We start from the raw sequence: 20,290 nt of genomic DNA, 5'->3' as shown, positions 1-20,290 counted from the left end.
TCAAAATGGAGACTGGAGAACTAAATGAATTTCAGCAGGGACAAACGTCAGGTTCTGCGGTTAGGCACGAACAACCAAATGCACAGATATAAAGATGGAGGGCACGGACATCTGGCTTACTAGCAGTACATGGGGAAAGGATATGGGGGTCTTAGTGGACCACGAGCTGAACGTGAGCTCACAGTAATAATAATAATAATAATAATTTATTTGTACCCCGCCCATCTGGCTGGGTTTCCCTAGCCACTCTGGGCGGCTTCCATTGTTGTTGTTGTTTAGTCGTTTAGTCGTGTCCGACTCTTCGAGACCGCCTGGACCAGAGCACACCAGGCCCTCCTGTCTTCCACTGCCTCCCGCAGTTCGGTCAGACTCATGTTTGTAGCTTCGAAGACACTATCCAACCATCTTGTCCTCTGTCCTCCCCTTCTCCTTGTGCCCTCCATCTTTCCCAACATCAGGGTCTTTTCCAGGGAGTCTTCTCTTCTCATGAGGTGGCCAAAGTCTTGGAGCCTCAGCTTCAGGATCTGTCCTTCCAGTGAGCACTCAGGGCTGATTTCCTTAAGAATGGATCGGTTTGTTCTTCTTGCAGTCCATGGGACTCTCAAGAGTCTCCTCCAGCACCAGAATTCAAAAGCATCCATTCTTCGGCGATCTGCCTTCTTTATGGTCCAGCTCTCACTTCCTTGCATCACTACTGAGAAAACCAGAGCTTAAATTATACGGACCTTTGTTGGCAAGGTGATGTCTCTACTTTTTAAGATGCTGTCTAGGTTTGTCATTGCTTTCCTCCCAAGAAGCAGGCGTCTTTCAATTTCGTGGCTGCTGTCACCATCTGCAGTAATCATGGAGCCCAAGAAAGCAAAATCTCTCAGAGAAGCTATGAACTATGCCGAGCAAGGCGGCTTCCATAGAAACCAAAAATACACTAAAATATCACCGATTAAAAACTTCCCTGAACAGGGCTGCCTTAAGATGTCTTCTGAATGTCAGGGAGTTATTTATCGCTTTGACACAGGGCGGGCGCCACTACCGAGAAGGCCCTCTGCCTGGTTCCCTGTAGCTTTGCTTCTCGCAATGAGGGAACCGCCAGAAGGCCCTCGGCGCTGGACCTCAGCGTCCGGGCAGAACGATGGGGGTGGAGACGCTCCTTCAGGTACACTGAAGTGATGCAGCAGCAAAAAAGGCGAATGCTATTCTAAGCTGCATCCACAGAAGTCTAGTGTCCGGATCAAGGGAAATCATAGTCCCAATTTATTCTGCTTGGTTCAGATCACGCCTGGAATACTGTGTCCAGTTCTGGGCGCCACAATTTAAGGCGGATGTTGACAAGCTGGAAGGTGGGCAGAGGAGGGAGACAGAGATGGTCAAGGGTCTGGAAACCAAGCCTGATGAGGAACGCTTGAAGGAGCTGGGTATGTTTAGCCTGCAAAAGAGGAGACTGAGAGGAGAGCATCTGTTGATATCGGAGGCATTGTTTCGCCAACAATCAGCGGCGTAGCGTGGGTTGTCAGCACCCGGGGCAAGGCAAGTAATTTGCGCCCCTAACCCCTAACCTGCCACCGCTGCCAGCTTCTTCTTGCTGCTGCCTGGGCTGGGGTATTTACGGTAAGGTAGCCACGGCGGCGGCGGGGGGTCCATGTCAGGTGATCTGAGGCGAGTTGCCACTGGCGCTGCCGCCCAAATGACGCCGCTTGCCCGGAGGAGGAGGAGGGCAGAGAGGCGAGGAAAATGCAACATGGCCCAGCAGCTGCAGCGGGCTGTGAGGAGGGGCTGCCTGGCGCGCGGGGACTGCGGCGAGCACTGAGAGCCGCTGCCTGCCGGACGCCTTCAGCCCGGACGCGCGCACAGCTCGTCGGTTCCGCGAGACATGGGGCTCTGCTACAGCCTGCGCCCGAGGCTCTTCGGCGACTCCGGAGGCGGCGAGCATGCCCCACCCAGATGTTGCGCCCGGTGCGGCCGGCCCCCCCTGCACCCCCCATGCTACGCCACTGCCAACAATACACGGCTGTTGGGGGGGGATGTTTAACAACCTGAGGTCCACATTCCATTCTGGGCAGAGTAGTGCTGGGGGCCAGAGGCGAAAGAAGGCAGGGCGCCGGGTGCGAATCTTACCTTGACGCAACAGGCTACTTTCTACAAGCTCCTCCTCTCTCACACTTCTCCAACGTGGTCAGAGTTACACGCTCACGCAAAGCGTGGTGCAAATTTGGTGAGGGGTGGGGCCTACGGAGAGCGGCAAGGGTCAAACAGAGAGACCTTTGTCTGGCTGATGCAAAAGGAAGACTAGGGCGCCCCAAATTTTGCAGAAACACAAGGAAATGTTAGGGGTCCCCCACCCCCCCACACACATTTGCAAGCAGAGGGTCACAGACTCGGCCATTGAAGATCCTACCGGACGGTGGAACGGAATGGAGTTGCCTGGAAATGGGCAGGGCCGGCTGGCTGGCTATACTACAAAATTTTGTTGCCGGGGGGGGGAGATTTTTTTCCCCAGACGTACATCCTACGTAGAGACAGGATCCGGCCAAAATGCCTCCGCCTTCCTTGCTGTGGCAGACGAGGTTGTCCCCCGACTGCTGCTGCGATCCGTTCAGGTTAGAGATCGTGACGCCCAGTGTGTTGGCGCTGAGGACCTTGTACGTCTGCGACGGGAGGCGCCGGCCATTCAGAGTCCAGTAAAGGTCTTCGGCTCGCAGACTCGAGTCGGCGGCAACAGAACAGTTGGCCGTGAGCGAGGAGCCGATGCGGAGAGTTGGGTCTTGGGGGAGGATGACGGCCGGGTCTGCAAGGGAGAGGAGCGAAGAGAGAGAGAAAGAATAATGGGCAAGGAAGATCAGGACCAGGTGCGCAGCCTGGGGGTCATTTTGGACTCACAGCTGTCCATGGAGGCGCAGGTCAATTCTGTGTCCAGGGCAGCTCCATCTGGTGTGCAGGATGAGACCCTCCCTGCCCACAGATTGTCTGGCCAGAGTGGTGCATGCTCTGATCATCTCCCGCTTGGACTCCTGCCATGCGCTCTACGTGGGGCTACCTTTGAAGGTGACACGGAAACTGCAACTAATCCAGAACGCAGCAGCCAGACTGGGGACTGGGAGCGGCTGCCAAGACCACATAACACCAGTCTTCAAAGACCTGCATTGGCTCCCAGGACGTTTCTGAGCACAATTCAAAGTATTGGTGTTGACCTTGAAAGCCCTAAACGGCCCAGTAGACCTGAAGGAGCATCTCCACCCCCATCGTCCAGCCCGGACACCTGGGTCCCTCTCCTAAGGGCCTTCTGGCGGTTCCCTCCCTGCGAGAAGTGAGGTTACAGGGAACCAGGCAGAGGGCCTTCTCGGTGGTGGCGCCCGCCCTGTGGAACACCCTCCCATCCAATGTCAAGGAAATAAACAACTAGCTGACTTTTAGAAGACATCTGAAGGCAGCCCTGTTTAGGGAAGCGTTTAATGTTTGATCTTTTATCGTGTTTTTAATATTCTGCTGGGAGCCGCCCAAGGTGGCTGGGGAAATCCAGCCAGATGGGCAGGGTATAAATAATAAATTATTATTATTGCTCGGCTCCCGAGCCATATCCCAGGACGTTCTCGGACGTACGGGGCCTCCCTCGCTTTGCAGATTGTTTCCATCGCTATTCTACCGTACGTATCTCTTTCATGAGATTTGTTCCTCGCCGGATTGCCAGAACGAAACGAGAACCTCGGAGCGGTTTACAAAGACAAGATCTCTTGACCGAAAGCTCAGGAGACGCCCTATTCCTGCGACTGCAATTTGTTCTTTAATTCTGGATTTCGGAAGGTCAACCAGATGTTTTTTTAACATCTGCCGCTCTGGCAGATGTCGACAAACGCAGAGGTTATATTTGCACTAGGTGCAAGGAAGATCGGGGCAACCTTTGTGGGGAATACAAGTGCCAAACTCCAGAATTATGCTGACCAGAAGGGATGTTTTTTGAAATTCTGGACATTGTAAATTTGTCTTGGTCTGGTGTATGCAAAGCCTCCCCTTCTGTAGCTTGGCGATTTGTACTTATATGCTCTTATATGTACTTATATGGCTCTTGCCATGGCCATTGGCTGTAAACAATTAAAAAAACCCAAAACTGCTGGTATTGAAATTTTAAAATACAGGTGAAACTCAAAAAATTAGAATACCGTGGGAAAGTTTCTTGATATCAGGAATTCAACTGGAAAGGTGAAACTAATAGATGAGATCGACTCGTGACGTGCAAAGCGAGATTTGTCAAGCCTTGATTTGTTATCATTGCCATGATCATGGCGTGCAGCTGGTGAAAACCCCAAATTACCCATCTCAGAAAATTAGAATATTCAAGGAAATCAGCAAAACAAGGATTGCAAATCGAGCAAGATTGGACCTCTGAGAAGTAGAAGCACATCGCGCTTTGCATGTCACGAGTCGATCTCATATATTAGTTTTACCCTTCAAGTTGAATTCCTGAAACATATGAAATTTTCCACGATATTCTACTTTATCGAGTTTCACCTGTATTACAACCCACCTTGGGACCTGCTGGCGAAGGGTGAGTTATTCTGGAGCTAAAAGAGACCCTGGGGGTCATCCAGCCAAACCCCCCAGAAATGCAGGAATCTTTTACCCAACCTGGGATTTGAACCCACGACCCCTGAGATGAAGAGTCTCGTGCTCTACCGAATAAATGAATTAATACTCCTCCTCTTTTATTACGTTTATTATATGCACTTTAAATGTGCTTTAAATGTACGGTTTGGATTAATAAGAATAAATAAACAAATATTAGCAGTAATAATAATAATAATAATAAATTTTATTTATATCCTGCCCTACCCAGCCAAAGCCGGGCTCAGGGCGGCTAACAATAAAATAATACAACATTCTAAAATCATTTCATTACATATATATATATATATATATATATGCAGGTTTTGGTGTCCTCGGGTGTCTTCCCGTGTAAAAGTTGGGGTGTCTAGGCGACGTTTCGACGAGGTCTCACTCGTCATCTTCAGGCTGGTGCTTTCGGCTTCTTGTTACTGGAACAGAGCAGGATCTCAGTGTTTGAGTTCCTATAAATACTGTAGAGGGGGTGTGGTGTATAGCCTCCAATGTTCTGGGCAGAGAGGAAGTTCCCAGGCTAGTGTGCCTTTTCTTCTTTATATATATATATATGGTTTTATAATTTACATTTCAAAATATTTATTTAAACAACCTTAAATCAATGGCTTCCCTTCTTCATCTGCATATCATCCATCGCCGCATATTTTACATGAACGAAACCATTCAGTAATCCATCAAGACTTATTTACGCTGCTGAGTTTATCTTAATGCTCAATGAACACAATTTTCAACCATATATTCAATCAACATTTCCAAGCCTTCTTTAAACGGGCTTTCCCAACATCAGGGTCTTTTCCAGGGAGTCTTCTCTTCTCCTGAGGTGACCAAAGGATTGGAGCCTCAGCTTCAGGATCTGTCCTTCCAGGGAGCACTCAGGGCTGATTTCCTTCCGAATGGAGAGTTTTCATCTTCTTGCAGTCCATGGGACTCTCCAGAGTCTCCTCCAGCACCAGAATTCAAAAGCATCCATTCTTCAGCAATCAGCCTTCTTGATGGTCCAGCTCTCACTTCCATACATCACTACTGGGAAAACCAGAGCTTTAACTATGCGGACCTTTGTTGGCAAGGTGACGTCTCTACTATTTAAGATGCTGTCTAGGTTTGTCATTGCTTTTCTCCCAAGAAGCAGGCGCCTTTTAATTCCGTGGCTGCTGTCACCATCTGCAGTGATCATGGAGCCCAAGAAAGTAAAATCTCTCACTGCCTCTATTTCTTCCCCTTCTATTTGCCAGGAGGTGATGGGCCCAGTGGCCATGATCTTTGTACTTTTGATTTTGAGCTTCAGACCATATTTTGCGCTCACCTCTTTCACCCTCATTAAGAGGTTCTTCAATTCCTCCTCACTTTCTGCCCTCAAAGTTGTGTCATCTGCATATCTGAGGTTGTTGATATTTCTTCTGGCAATCTTAATACTTAGATGCTCAAAAATGAGATCGTGGTATCATCGAATTGTAGATTCAGAAGGGACACCCAGGGTCATCCAGTCCAACCCTCTGCATCTTCAACTGAAGATGCCCCCCCAGATTAAAAGTGGGGAACCTGTGGCCCTCGCGATGTTCCTAGGCTATGACCCGGCAAGTGTGGGGTGCAAGTTGTAGCCATCAACATCTGGAGGGCGAAAGGTGTTGCCGTCTCAGACTAGGACCTGGGAGAGACACGAGTTCGAATCTAGATCACGTGGGTGGCTTCAGTGGCCGGTCACTGCCTCTCAGCCCAACATACCTCGCAGCATTGTTGGGGGGGGGTTTAAAGGGGGGGAAGAGCATATCACAGCCCACCTCGAGCTCCTTTGGAGGAAACGCCAGGATGTAAACATACTGAGGTTTCTTTCGATCTTGCGGGATGCCAGCTTCCACCGCCGCTCGGAGTCCGACAACATCTGGAGGGAAAGCGCCGATTCCACTCCCCCCCAACCCCCCCATGCCCTGATCCTTTGCAAGGCTAATTGATCCTTTGGTGGGAATACAGCCCGCAACATCTGGACCCACTCAGCGAAAGGGCAACCAAACATTGAGGTAATTGGTTCCGTCTGCAGAGAGCCAAGACGAATTCTGCTTAGTGTCCGTAGCAGAAGAGGGGGAAAGCCTCCTCCTTAGTTGTTCCGATTGTCCCATCCAGTTTAGTATTGTCCGCACAGGCTGGCAGCAGACCCACGAAGGTTTCAGGCAGGGAGCCTCTAGCCATCCCTGTCTGGGGACGGCGGGTTCTGAAGCCAGGGCTTTTCGCATATGGAGCAAAAGCTCTGCCCATACAGAGTGGCTATTGTTTCCTTAAAAACAAAGCAAGATTCTAGTCCTTATGGGGTTGCCAGTTCCCCCCCAGCCCGATATGTCCTCTTTTTCATGGGTAAAACAAGAGTCATCATAGCAATCCCGTGTTAAAACTTGGCCATTGTGTCCTCTTTATTATTTAAAATATGGCAAGCCTAGCCGGGGTGTTAGGGGAGGCTAATACCCTCTGGTGGGGGCACACTGTGCTCCTTCTGGGGTCAATTTTGGCCCCTCATCCTGCACTCAGATCTGACCTGTGGTTTCTAGAAGCTGCCGGCATGAGATGGCGGCCACGATCCCGGGAAACGGCTTCAACTGGCTGGCTAAACCAGGTGAAGGCAAGCCGATGGGTCTCAAATCCTCAGTGAGTTAGGGCAGGGGTCTGCAAACTTTTTCAGCAGGGGGCCGGTCCACTGTCCCTCAGACCTTGTGCGGGGCCGGAATATATTTTGGGGAAAAAAATAAATGAATGAATTCCTATGCCCCACAAATAACCCAGAGATGCATTTTAAATAAAAGGGCACATTCTAAACATATAAAAACGCTGATTCCTGGACCGTCCGCGGGCCGGATTGAGAAGGCGATTGGGCCGGATCCAACCCCCGGGCCTTAGTTTGCCTACCCGTGAGTTGGGGCTTGCGAAGACAGGCTATGGCGGACAGAGAGGATGAGAGCAAGAGTAGGTCCAATGGTCAAAAAGGTGGTTTCTACAAGTGAGGGGCAGGTGGGAAGGGAGATCACCCAAGAAAAGGAAAACTCTGGTCCTAAACCTCTGTTGCCTTGTGGGACATCTTTGAGAGAATAATCATTATTATTGGGGACTGGGCTAGATGACCCTGGGGTCACGCCTAACTCTGCAATTTTATAATAATAATGATAGTAATAAAGAAATAATTTTAATAATCAAGAAGCAATTTTATAATTATAATAATCAAGAAAGAAGATTCCACCTAAACATTAGGAAGAACTTCCTGACAGTAAGAGCTGTTCGACAGTGGAATTTGCTGCCAAGGAGTGTGGTGGAGTCTCCTTCTTTGGAGGTCTTTAAGCAGAGGCTTGACAACCATATGTCAGGAGTGCTCTGATGGTGTTTCCTGCTTGGCAGGGGGTTGGACTCGATGGCCCTTGTGGTCTCTTCCAACTCTAGGATTCTATGATTCTATGTAGTAATAGTAGTAATCGTCATTGTCTATTATGTAGGCTGGTTTCCCCAGCCACTCTGGGCGGCTCCCAACAGAATGTGTGGAAGTGAGAGCTGGACCATAAAGAAGGCTGATCGCCGAAGAATGGATGCTTTTGAATTCTGGTGCTGGAGGAGACTCTTGAGAGTCCCATGGACTGCAAGAAGATCCAACTTCTCCATCCTGAAGGAAATCAGCCCTGAGTGATCACTGGAAGGACAGATCCTGAAGCTGAGGCTCCAAGACTTTGGCCACCTCAGGAGAAGAGAAGACTCCCTGGAAAAGACCCTGATGTTGGGAAAGATGGAGGGCACAAGGAGAAGGGGACGACGGAGGACGAGATGGTGGGACAGTGTTCTGGAAGCTACCAGCATGAGTTTGACCAAACTGTGGGAGGCAGTGGAAGACAGGAGGGCCTGGCCTGCTCTGGTCCAGGGGGGTCACGAAGAGGCAGACACAACTAAATGACTAAACAACAACAAAACACCAAACATTAAAAACTTCCCTAAACAGGGCTGCCTTCAGATGTCTTCTAAAAGTCAGATAGTTGTTTATTTCCTTGACATCTGACGGGAGGGCGTTCCACAGAGAGGGCGCCACCACCGAGATGGCCCTCTGCCTGGTTCCCTGCAACCTCACTTCCTGCAGGGAGGGAACCGCCAGAAGGCCCCTGGGAGATGGACCCTGGTGTCCGGGCTGGACAATGGGGATGGAGACGCTCCTTCAGGAGAGACATCCCCTTGCCAACAAAGGTCTGTATAGTTCAAGCTCTGGTTTTCCCAGTAGTGATGTATGGAAGTGAGAGCTGGACCATAAAGAAGGCTGATCGCCGAAGAATGGATGCTTTTGAATTCTGGTGCTGGAGGAGACTCTTGAGAGTCCCATGGACTGCAAGAAGATCCAACCTCTCCATTCGGAAGGAAATCAGCCCTGAGTGCTCACTGGAAGGACAGATCCTGAAGCTGAGGCTCCAAGACTTTGGCCACCTCATGAGAAGAGAAGACTCCCTGGAAAAGACCCTGATGCTGGGAAAGATGGAGGGCGCAAGGAGAAGGGGACGACAGAGGACGAGATGGTGGGACAGTGTTCTCGAAGCTACCAGCATGAGTTTGACCAAACTGCGGGAGGCAGTGGAAGACAGGAGTGCCTGGCGTGCTCTGGTCCAGGGGGTCACAAAGAGGCGGACACGACTAAACGAATAAACAACAAGAACAGAGTACAGGACGTCCCTAAAACACAGCAATTACCAAGGGATGTGAGGTCCGTCCGTCCCCGACGAAGAAGGGGAGGGATGGGGCAGGAAAACAGCGGAGGAGTCTACACAAATCTGCGACGCAGGCCAAAATCTTTCCAGGATCTGTTTTCCGGAGGGATTTCAAGGGCAGCGGAGATGGTGGACCCCAAATTTTCCACCCGTCGTTCTAAATGCTAGCGAAAACCAAAAAAAAACCCAGTGATCCGGAGGACGCTTGCTGTTTTCCTCCCATAGTCCTCCTTCCTTCCTTCCCCCCAGATGCAAGAACCCCCCAAAAACATGTGTTTTAAAAGGGAAAGGTGTGAAATTTTCACACTGGGAGAGGAAAATCTTGGAGCTGTGCTGGAGAGATTATGGGGAGTTTCAGTCCCACTATACCTGTGACGGATTTTATCACTTTCTCCTTCTATTTTTATTTATTTTCTCCTACTGATCAGGTGTTAAGTTATGCCGGGAAGTGAAACCAGATTTCCAAGGTGTCAGAGACATTTATTTGCTTTTTCTTTTTTTCGAATGGCTGGCTTTTACGGCACCTCCATCTCTCTCTCTCTCTCTCTCTCTTTTATTATTGGTACTTTTTTAAAACAGCTGGAGGAGACCAGAATTGCAGCGATTGAAACTGCAAACTTTCCCTCCTCTATCCCTCCTTGTATTATTATTATTATTATTATTATTATTATTATTATTATTATTCCTATTCCGCCTTTCCCCCCAGACCCAGCAGCCAAAGGCCGCTTGCACAAAGCAACATGGCACAGATAAAACACGAAAAGCTAAAAATGTATGCGAGATCGCCGTTGGCAAGTAATCAAACGATAACGGAATCCGAGCAATATCGCAAAAAAATATGTATTGAAAATGCAGATAACGGCGGCAGTAAAAACATCGCCGCGTTTTTATTTCCTTAAAAGCAGTAGGTTGGAAGAAGAAAGTCTTCATTGGCCAGCAAAAGGACAGCAAGGAAGGAGCCAGCTTCGCTTCCCTAAGCAGGGAGTTCCAAAGTTGCCTGGGAGGGGCCACCACCAATAAGGCCCTGCCCACGTTCCCAACAAGGATAAAGCAGCTTTTTCTGTTTTATCTGTGTTTTTGTATTTTATCTGCAAGCCGCAGATTGAGCCCTGACCTGGACAAAAGGCAGGCTATATTATTATTATTATTATTATTATTATTATTATTATTATTATTAGTGTGGCTGCCCCTGTTCTGGCCCCTGCAATCCACAATCTCAAGCCATACGTCCAGAATTTCCCGGGATTCAGCAACCGAAAGTCACATCCGTGCGAAATTTCCACCAGCCATTTAAAATTGCTCAAAAACTGGGTGTATTTTTTTTGGGGGGGACGGACTCAAGAACTTTGACCACCACCACCCCTGCCAAAAAAAAAAAAAGGTCAATAACTTTTGTGTCTGGATTTTAACTTCCTGAAATACGGCAACCCTAACTCTGAGTATAACTGGGCTGGATTGAGGGACCGAGAATTCGCAACGTTAAAAAATTGCAAGCATTAAGAACAGGAAACGAGGAGAGTTAATGTCATTTTTCAAACATAAAATTTCTCGGAAGCTGCACCAGAAGCAACAGCAGAGAATATTATTATTATTATTATTATTATTATTATTATTATTATTATTCCTCACTATTTTCCTGATGGGATTCAAGGCGGCTTACAGGCAAAAATAACATCCCCCAAAACCAGTCTTTTAGAACACTGATGGGCTTAAAACTATACGCATCTATAAAATCTCCCAAGTTCCAAAAGCTTTCCTCGCCACATATATTTAACCCTGCGTTTATTTGAAGGGAAACGTCGGCTAATCCCGGGACATTTATAGTTCTATAAAACATGACGGACATCCCTTTTATTATTTCGGCTTTTATTGCGCCGGACTAGTCCTTTAAAAGGGGGGAAGCAGCCGGATTCTGAACCAGCAAATACATGTTTCGGGGAAAATATTCTTATTTTATTATCTATGAGCTTGGCGGGTGGAAGGAAGGAAGACAGATTGCAGCCGTTTTGCCAGTCCAATCCAAGTAATTTTATTGTGCTAGCCAAGAGAATGAACGGACTGCTTGCATTTTTTAAGAGTGCATTTCAAGTACTGATCTGGCAAACTTATTGATTTAAAATCGCATGCACACCCTGCAAAGTACAGTGGTACCTTGGTCCTCAAATGCCTTGGTCCTCAAACGCCTTGGTTCTCAAACACCTTGGTTACCAAACGCCGAAAACCCGGAAGTGAGTGTTCTGGTTTTCGAACGTTTTTCAGAAGCCAAACATCCGATGCGGTTGTCGGCTATTGTTTCCGGGGCGCCTGCGCCAATCAGAAGCCGTGCCTCAGTTTCCGAACATTTCAGAAGTCAAATGGACTTCCGGAACGGTTTAAGTTGGAGAACCAAGGTACCACTGTATTTGGCCCTTTGGGTTTTGCTATTCATTTTGTGTTTTTATTTCGGAGGCTTTTTCGGTTCGTTTGTTTTTGTGACTGGGCGGAACCCAGTTCAGCTGATTTGACTAACCCTAACCGCTGTGGGTTAAACCACAGAGCCTAGGACTTGCAGATCAGAAGGTCGGCGGTTCGAATCCCCGCGACGACGGGGTGAGCTCCGATTGCTCGGTCCCTGCTCCTGCCAACCTAGCAGTTCGAAAGCACGTCAAAGTGCAAGTAGGTAAATAGGTACCGCTCCGGCGGGAAGGTAAACGGCGTTTCCGTGCGCTGCTCTGGTTGGCCAGAAGCGGCTTAGTCATACTGGCCACATGACCCGGAAGCTGGACGCCGGCTCCCTCGGCCAGTAAAGCGAGATGAGCGCTGCAACCCCAGAGTTGTTCACAACTGGACCTAATGGTCAGGGGTCCCTTTACTTCACCATATTTTTCCGTGTATAAGACACCCCCCATGTTTGCCAGAAGCAGCTTAGTCCTGCTGGCCACATGACCTGGAAGCTGTACGCCGGCTCCCTCGGCCAATAAAGCGAGATGAGCACCGCAACCCCAGAGTCGGCCACGACTGGGCCTAATGGTCAGGGGTCCCTTTACCCTTTTAACCCTAACCCCCGCCCAAATTAAAGGAATATGTCCAGCTGTCCTTTGTCAACAACAAATTGCTGCTGTTTGTTGTGTTGAATATATGATATATGGTAATTGATGGACCTCATACAGGCATAGGCAAACTCCCCCCTCCAGATGTTTTGGGACTACAACTCCCATCATCCCTAGCTAACAGGACCAGTGGTCAGGGATGATAGGATTTGTAGTCCCAAAACATCTGGAGGGCTGAGTTTGCCTATGCCTGACCTGATAGGTATCTAAAGCCATTTGCACCTAAGAGGAGCCGACACAACACAAAACACTGTTGCTGTATGTAGGTTTTATTTCATTTTGTTTTTTTATCCTATATTTTGGAAATGTACATCCAGGGTTTTTTTTCCCCTTTAAATTTTTTTTTGGGGTGCCCAAGAGAGTGGGGCCCTAAGCTATACAATGGTACCTTGGGTTAAGTACTTAATTCGTTCCGGAGGTCCGTTCTTAATCTGAAACTGTTCTTAGCCTGAAGCACCACTTTAGCTAATGGGGCCTCCTGCTGCTTGCCATGCCGCCAGAGCACGATTTCTGTTCTCATCCTGAAGCAAAGTTCTTAACCTGAGGTATTATTTCTGGGTTAGCGGAGTCTGTAACCTGAAGTGTCTGTAACCCGAGGTACCACTGTATAAAACGGTGGTTTTCTTGAGTCAAAATGAGACTACAGTGGTACCTCTGGTTACGAACGGGATCCATTCCAGAGCCAAAGTTCTTAAGCTGAAGCACTATTTCTGGGTTAGCAGAGTCTGTAACCTGAAGCGTATGTAACCTGAAGCGTATGTAACTCATGGTACCACTGTAACTTGTAAATACGACACTGAGACCCCCGTTGGGCGAAAGATTCATGCCTTGCCGTGGGGTCAGACTGGAGGACCCTCGGGGTCCCTTCCAATGCTACGATTTATGATTCCGTAAAAAAAAAAAAGGAATAAGGTCTCCTTCCGAGACTTGGCTCTCGAGAAACACGAGAAAGGTCTCCGCTCTCAAATTGCAGTTCCGCGCATCTGACCCCAGGGATCGCACGACAGCCTGACAAGGTCTGCCATACCCGACTCGACACAGGTTTGGCCGCCGAGTTAATCCGGCCTTCATGATTTCGGTTAAGTCAGAGGATTTCCAGGTGTTTGGCAGTCAATTCCTAGAATGTGGGTTTTAAGGGGGCAAGGGGTCACTATTGGGGGTTTTTTTTCCCCTCCCGAACGTTAGACGTCTCCATTTCCCGCCTGGCAAAACGGCAGCGTCGCAGAAACCTAATCCCAACAGAAGCTCGTTTGGACGTCTCGCTAATTGAAGTCAGGAGGTGGAAGGCCGGCCGAAGACATCGAGATTATAGCCTCGGGGAGAGAGAGACGTTCTGCATTTTGCAATTTGGGAGCGGAGACCCAAATTAACCTCTGGAACTTCCTGCCTCATGGTAACAGGCTTCATCTCTGTGCTGTTTTTGACGCAGCCCCACTTGAAACATTTCCATTGTTTGCTAGCCTCTTGTTATATCAACCGTCTTACTTTTTCTTTGTGGTAATTTTATTGTCCTGGCCTGGAGAAAAGACATTATTATTATTATTATTATTATTATTATTATTATTATACTTGATGCACTTTTAAATCTGTTTCCTAGTTTCCTTTCCAGAAGATATAAATTATTGATTTTCCATAGGGGTTATTATTATTATTACTGATTGATGGATCGATTGATTAAATTTGATGCAAGTTTTAATCTGTTTCTTAATTTGTTGTTATTTCAGCTTTCTGGAAGCCATAAATTATTGATTTTTCATAGGGGTTGTTGTTATTATTACTATTATTACTATTATTATCTGTATACCGCTCTTCATCCACAGATCTCACCAACTAAAATTACAATAAAAGCCCCCACAAAAGACATCCTGGATACATTCCACAAATGGGGAGCCACCACAGAAAAGGTCCTGTCTTTTCCAGCTCTTTCAGCTAAGAATCTGGAGACGACAGGGATTGAAACGGCAAAAGAGGCCTTCCTCCACCTGCTTCAAGGCCTTAAAAATAAGGTTTCTAGTCCTGGTGGTTCTGGATAAACAGGAACATACCTAGACAGCATCTTAAAAAGCAGAGACATCACCTTGCCAACAAAGTTCTGTATAGTTCAAGCTCTGGTTTTCCCAGTAGTGATGTATGGAAGTGAGAGCTGGACCATCAAGAAGGCCGATCACCGAAGAATTGATGCTTTTGAATTGTGGTGCTGGAGGAGACTCTTGAGAGTCCCACGGACTGCAAGAAGATCCAACCTCTCCATTCGGAAGGAAATCAGCCCTGAGTGCTCAATGGAAGAACAGATTCTGAAGCTGAGGCGCCAAGACTTTGGCCACCTCATGAGAAGAGAAGACTCCCTGGAAAAGACCCTGATGTTGGGAAAGATGGAGGGCGCAAGGAGAAAGGGACGACAGAGGACGAGATGGTGGGACAGTGTTCTCGAAGAGGCCAACATGAGTTTGACCAAAGTGTGGGAGGTAGTGGAAGACAGGAGGGCCTGGCGTGCTCTGGTCCAGGGGGTCACGAAGAGGCGGACAGGACTAAACGACTAAACAACAACAAATACAGTACCAAGACGGACCTGCAGCTCAGTATTGCCTGCACTGGCTGGTAGCATCTGTCCAGGGGTGCAGGCAGAGTGATGCTCTTCCATCGTGCAAAAAAGACCCGGAGACTGAACCCAGAGCCTTCTGCATGCCAAGCAGGTGTCCTCCCTCTTGCCCTTCATTTTAAAGGAACAGAGTCTCCCGTCCTCAAGGGAATAAACGCTTTCGAACGGAGGCCTTTCCCAGCCCTACCTGAAGTCGCCAGGGATTGAACCACGAGCCTTCCGCATGCCAAGCAACTGTCCTCCCTCTTGCCCTTCATTTAAAAGGAACCAAGTCTCCCGTCCTCAAGGGAATAAATGCTTTCGAACGGAGGCCTTTCCCAGCCCAACCTCAAGACGCCAGAGATCGAACCTCAGGCCTTCTACATGCCAAGCAGGTGTCCTCCCCCCAACCACCCAGTGGGGGTCAAGGAAGGGAGCCTTTTGCCAAAATCCCCCAGAGTGGGGCTCAGCTGCGGACGGACACAGGTGTAGCTCTGAGCCGGCACTGTCACAGCGTTCGGTTTCACTCCAGATTCTCGCTTTGTACTTGTGCAGAAACTGTGTTTTTCCCCCAAACAAGCTTCTCAGCTGCGTGTATTTGTATTGCGACTGTCCCACCAGCGACAAGGAGTTTTTATTGGCCTGAGCTGGCCCATCGCACACTTTTTTTCCTGGGGTGGTGGCGGTAAAACCCCACCACCTCCTTGGACAAATCTCTCACCATGAAGAGGAAATATAAACTTCCTGAGCATTTTTGTGTTTCCCTGAACCACCAAAGAGAATCACCTCCTGTCTTTTCGGAGCGGGACGGACGAGATCCGTTCCAAGAACGAAAGCTAAATTTTGCGTTTACAACCCTCGAGGGTCTGGTGTGTGTGTGTGTGGAAAATCCACTTTCTCCTTTCTCCTGGAGAAAATTCGGAGGACCGAAACGCCAAATTTCGACAGCCGGGAAAAGTCCTTGCAGAAACTTAATACGGCCATCCAGGCAACTAAGGCCTTTTTTAAAAAAAAAAAACAGTGGGAGAAAGAATTAAAATAAAGCTTTTAAGGCTTTTAAAGCAAATTTCCTCCCCTGTTTGGAGAGATTTCTGGCAAAGACCTGAGTGATTTGGCAACAGGCCACAGTTGGAGGATGAGAGAAGGCCACCCTCACGACTTTCTAACATTAATTATTGGGATTAAAGAGAAGGAAGAATATGTAGAGAATTTACTTTGATCAAGATTTCTCGTTGTTCTTAAGACAAAGGAGCAGGGTGGTTTTTGTGTGTGTGAGGATATGGGACAGATTTGCCCTTGTTTTGGGGATATCTCGCCATTTCCAACCTTGCAAGGTTTACACAGGCATTCTTTGTTTTCATTCTCAAACTTCCATTTTCCTCTATTGTTTCCCGCGATCATAAACTCCACTCAATGTGAGGCAGAGACCTGGCCTTCTCTTAGGGAAAAATAGATATATATACTACAGTAAATCATTGCGTACGTACGCCAATGACCCCCCCAACAAACAAACAAACAAACAAACAAACAAACAATAAATATATATGTTTCATGGACAGCAAAGAGCAGACGGAGATTCTCCACTATTTTGAACCTAGGGGATCCAGTGGATCCTCTGCTATGCAGTAAGAAGACTGATCCTCTAGCATTACAGGAAAATTATATTATTATTCTGGAAGCAAAGAATTGCCCTCTCTCTGTGGGGAATTGCCCTACAGAAAGGTGAGGTGTGTGAATTGCTATTATTATTCTTATTCTTATTCTTATTAGGGGCGGAATATATATTTTTAAACAGGACATTTTTTGCTACAAAGTTTGGCCCCAGGGATCTGTGAGGTTTGACGAAAGGTCTCTCTGTAAGAAAACAACACTGAAAATAAAAGTGTTTCAGGTAAGAAACAATAAATCAAGAGCGAAGCAGCCGTTTGCTGCCCCTAGAGATCTGTCTGGGGGTTATATGAGAGATACAGCAAGCAAGAGATAAGTCCTGTGGGATTCTCTGGGGTTTTGAATTCTTTGGCGGGTGCGTAGATTTTTACTCTTATGCTCTAAGGCTTCTGGAGGGTGTACGGTAAATGGCAGGGTAAGACTGGCCCAGGATTTAATGTGCATTAGTCATTATCGCTTTGGGAAGTTCTGGGTTTTGGAGAGGGAATTGTTCTCTTCTGATGGACTGCAGTCCTCCATCGGTAGGACTGATTAACCATTTTGATTCGGCTGCAAAAGTGGGTGCCAATTTTCCACCTTCCGTTCCAAGATCCTGCTCCCCTCCCCGAAAAAATATTGTGTTTTTTTGGGGGGGGGGTACTATTATATGGATTTTTTTACACACGCTTATACAGGAATAAAAAACAGGTATTGGGACGTGCCTTTTGCAGGGGTTTTATGACTGGCAGAAACTATATATAGGAAGGTTGCACGAAGGAGTTTGATTCTTACCGAAAAGGGGGAGAGGAAAAATGAATTGCAAAGTGAAAGGCGATTGCTTAAAAACAGCAGGTTTAAGGAAAAAAGAAGAATATTCAATATTTCTGGGTTGTAACGAGGCGAGGTTGGGTTTCAGGTTTTTAGATACTCTATGCCCCAACCCCAAAAAACCAGGGAGAAATCTACCTCCAATACATGAGGACTGAGGTCTTTGTTCGGAACATGTAACAGGTTTGATTCTGAGGTTTGGGGGTCTCTATCCTGACACTTTCTGGCCGTGGGTGTGTGAAAAACAGACAATTTTATTCACCTGATTTAAAAAGGGGGGAGGCTTAACAGGATATCCAACTCAGCTCCCTTTGCTGTCTGACTTTTACACAGACACACACAATTTTTGGTGCTATCCTTTCTCCCTCCACCTCCTCTCCCAAGGATTAAAAATAATAAATAAAACAATTTTGTGTGTGTATACACACACACACACACACACACACACACACAAAAACCAACACACACAACCCCCCTGGACTACCTTGGCCACCCACAGCCTGCACAGCTAAATTAAGGAACACCTCACTTTCTTTTCCTCTTAACGCAAGTGAATTTCCTAACTAGGACAAAGACGCAAAGGAGAGGGAGGGGTGTCTTTCAATATGCCCCCCTCCCTACCGGTTTTTCCAACCACTGGCATGCTTAGATTTATTTATTTTTTAATGCATTTTTGGGGGGAAGGGGGGGAGCGTGGGGGGGGGGGAAGGATTCCAAGCTAGTAAATAAATAAAAAAAAAATAAACCAAGCCAGACAGCAAACTCTTGCTGGAACAGCGGAGATATGAAGTCTTTGGAGGTAAAGATCAGATTCAAGCACTGAGGGGGCTTGCGGAAGAGATGGGGAAGGTGGTCCTGGATTTGGCGGACCCCCCCCCTCCCCACATTGCAACACCCCCCCCCCTCTTTTCCTAAATCAATGCCCACCCAACTTCAAAAACGCACGCCTAAGTTTGCCACGCGCAGTTACCCTGAAAGGTGGTTTATAACTTTTGAGAGAGGGAGTGAAGAAGGAGCAGGAGGAGGAAGGAGAGAGGGAGGGAGATTCGGAGCCGGGGTGGGGAAAGAATTAATCCCTAGAGGCGTTTTAAAGGAGAGAGAGGGAGACGATCTTCAAAAATTGCGCTCTCTCTGGGTGTGTGTTTTGTTCACACGCAGAGAGAAAATCACTGCGCTTCGAAACTCCCGGTGGCGCTTTCCCTTCCAATCCCTTATTTATAGGACTTTTTGTCTGGCACGGCTAAGATTCATCCCTCCAGCCCCCCACAACTAAAAATAATAATCAATTTTCTTGTTAAAAACAGGTATTATAAGGGCTGTTATTAGCCTTTTTTTCTCCTTCCCAAGCTGGACAACGCAGTGTCCCTCTGAAATAAAAATAAGGACACACATTCCCAAAGAAGACCTTTGGGCATCTATTTGTTTCTTAAGTGGAAGAGACTGCTTTTTAAAAAGTATTTAAATCGCCACGGTTTCCTGTGCCCCCGCTCCGCAAAGAAAAGGAAAACAAACGCGCCCATCACCGTCGCCTGCGGGCGCCCAAGTCTTAATTCCCCAATCTATTGCAATTCCGGCTGCGCCAGGCGCCCATCTGCCCACCAGAAATAAAATAAACGAACAGATAGATAGATTAGAAATTACGCAGGAGAGATTCCGGAGGGCTGTACTCACACATCAGGGAATCCACGCGGAGGAGAATCCACAGGCACAGAACAAATACTTTGTTCATGATGCAGAACATATATATAAAATAAAAATGGGGAGGAAGAGAACCAGTCCCTTCTCTTATTCTTCCCTGAGAGTTGCTTCTTTGACAAAAAAGCGCAGCTAGATTGATAAGGGGTTTATTTTTCTGCCCCCAAAGCCTTTTTTCTCCTCCGTTCCTCCAAAAAAAAAAAAAAAAAAGGAGAAAATTATGGAGAGACAAACAAGAGATTTCCTAAGCAAGTCTGAACAGTTCAACTTGACAAGTTCCTTAATGCGCTTTTTACACCCCGCCCATCCCCGCCCCTCTGGCCTTTTTATATTTTTTTTTTGGGTGGCGGTGAGAGTCAATGAAGTTGAAATTAGCAAGTCCTTTTCTGAAATGGACCTGCAAGGCGAGAGACCCTCCTGGCGACGCGTCCCATCCTTTTGCAAGAGGGGCGTCTCTTTCTCAAAATCTCCCCACCCAAAACCCCTTTCCATTTCTCTCCTCCCGCAAAAAAACCACCTTTTTTTTTTTAATCCCGTCTGTTGCTTAATCAGCAAGCTGAAAGGATCATTTCTGACTCAGGGCAATAAATACCTACTCAACTCCCCCCGCCCCGCCCCAATCCTTTTGGCTCATCTATTGACGACTGCTTTCTTTTGTAAGGAAAATTATTTCTTTCTTGGGAGCTGGGGAAGAAATCTCGGAAGGGAAAAATGGTCTTTCTCTCTCTCTCTCTCTCATGCGCAAACACCCCCGTTGTGTTCTCCGCGCAATGGCTGAGGTGAGTAATACGGGACGGGTCGGGGGGGCGCAGTCCAGTCTTGCAACCCCCTGAAACCCTCTCTGACCTCAGCAAGACAGAGGAACCGGACGCCTGGGTTTATTCGCGTGCCAATGCAGTTCGAATAAGCTTTCCAGCGCAGGGCGAAAACGTGCGCGCGCGTGTGTTTTTTGGGGGTATGTCTAAACTTGATTTTTCTTTTTTTTCTGACTCAGCTGTGCAGGCTTTAGGGTTGCGCAGGGCTCCGCCGCAGGCGTTGCTGAAGAGTTCTGTGTGACATTAAAAGCTTGCAAAGTGGTTTGGCTTCCTTCCTCTTTTCCGCCAAACCCCTCACCCAAACCCCTGATTCTG

At 47.6% G+C, this 20,290-nt stretch overlaps 2 protein-coding genes across 3 annotated transcripts in view; one reads left to right on the top strand and one right to left on the bottom strand.

Annotated features, from left to right (window-relative positions):
- CRLF1 (cytokine receptor like factor 1) overlaps positions 1-19,618 on the bottom strand; it is a 33,316-nt gene extending 13,698 nt beyond the window's left edge. Inside the window, exons 1-2 of one of the 2 annotated variants that reach the window (XM_081846346.1) lie at positions 19,137-19,618; positions 2,501-2,782 (exon numbers count right to left, since the gene is read on the bottom strand). In XM_081846346.1, coding sequence (XP_081702472.1) covers positions 2,501-2,782; positions 19,137-19,206 — 352 coding nt within the window. In that variant the 5' untranslated portion in view covers positions 19,207-19,618. The remainder of the gene's footprint in view (positions 1-2,500; positions 2,783-19,136) is intronic. The other variant, XM_081846345.1, reaches the window with a different exon arrangement.
- A 297-nt stretch (positions 19,619-19,915) lies between these two features.
- The window catches only part of TMEM59L (transmembrane protein 59 like), a 40,170-nt gene continuing 39,795 nt past the window's right edge, over positions 19,916-20,290 (top strand). The window contains exon 1 of the mRNA XM_081846350.1: positions 19,916-19,939. Within this exon, the coding sequence (XP_081702476.1) occupies positions 19,931-19,939 (9 nt within the window). The 5' untranslated portion in view covers positions 19,916-19,930. The remainder of the gene's footprint in view (positions 19,940-20,290) is intronic.

This window comes from Podarcis erhardii (assembly GCF_964252035.2).
Source record: "Podarcis erhardii genome assembly, chromosome: 18".
In the NCBI taxonomy this organism is placed as follows: domain Eukaryota; kingdom Metazoa; phylum Chordata; class Lepidosauria; order Squamata; family Lacertidae; genus Podarcis; species Podarcis erhardii.
This window is presented reverse-complemented; position numbering and strand designations above follow the sequence as displayed.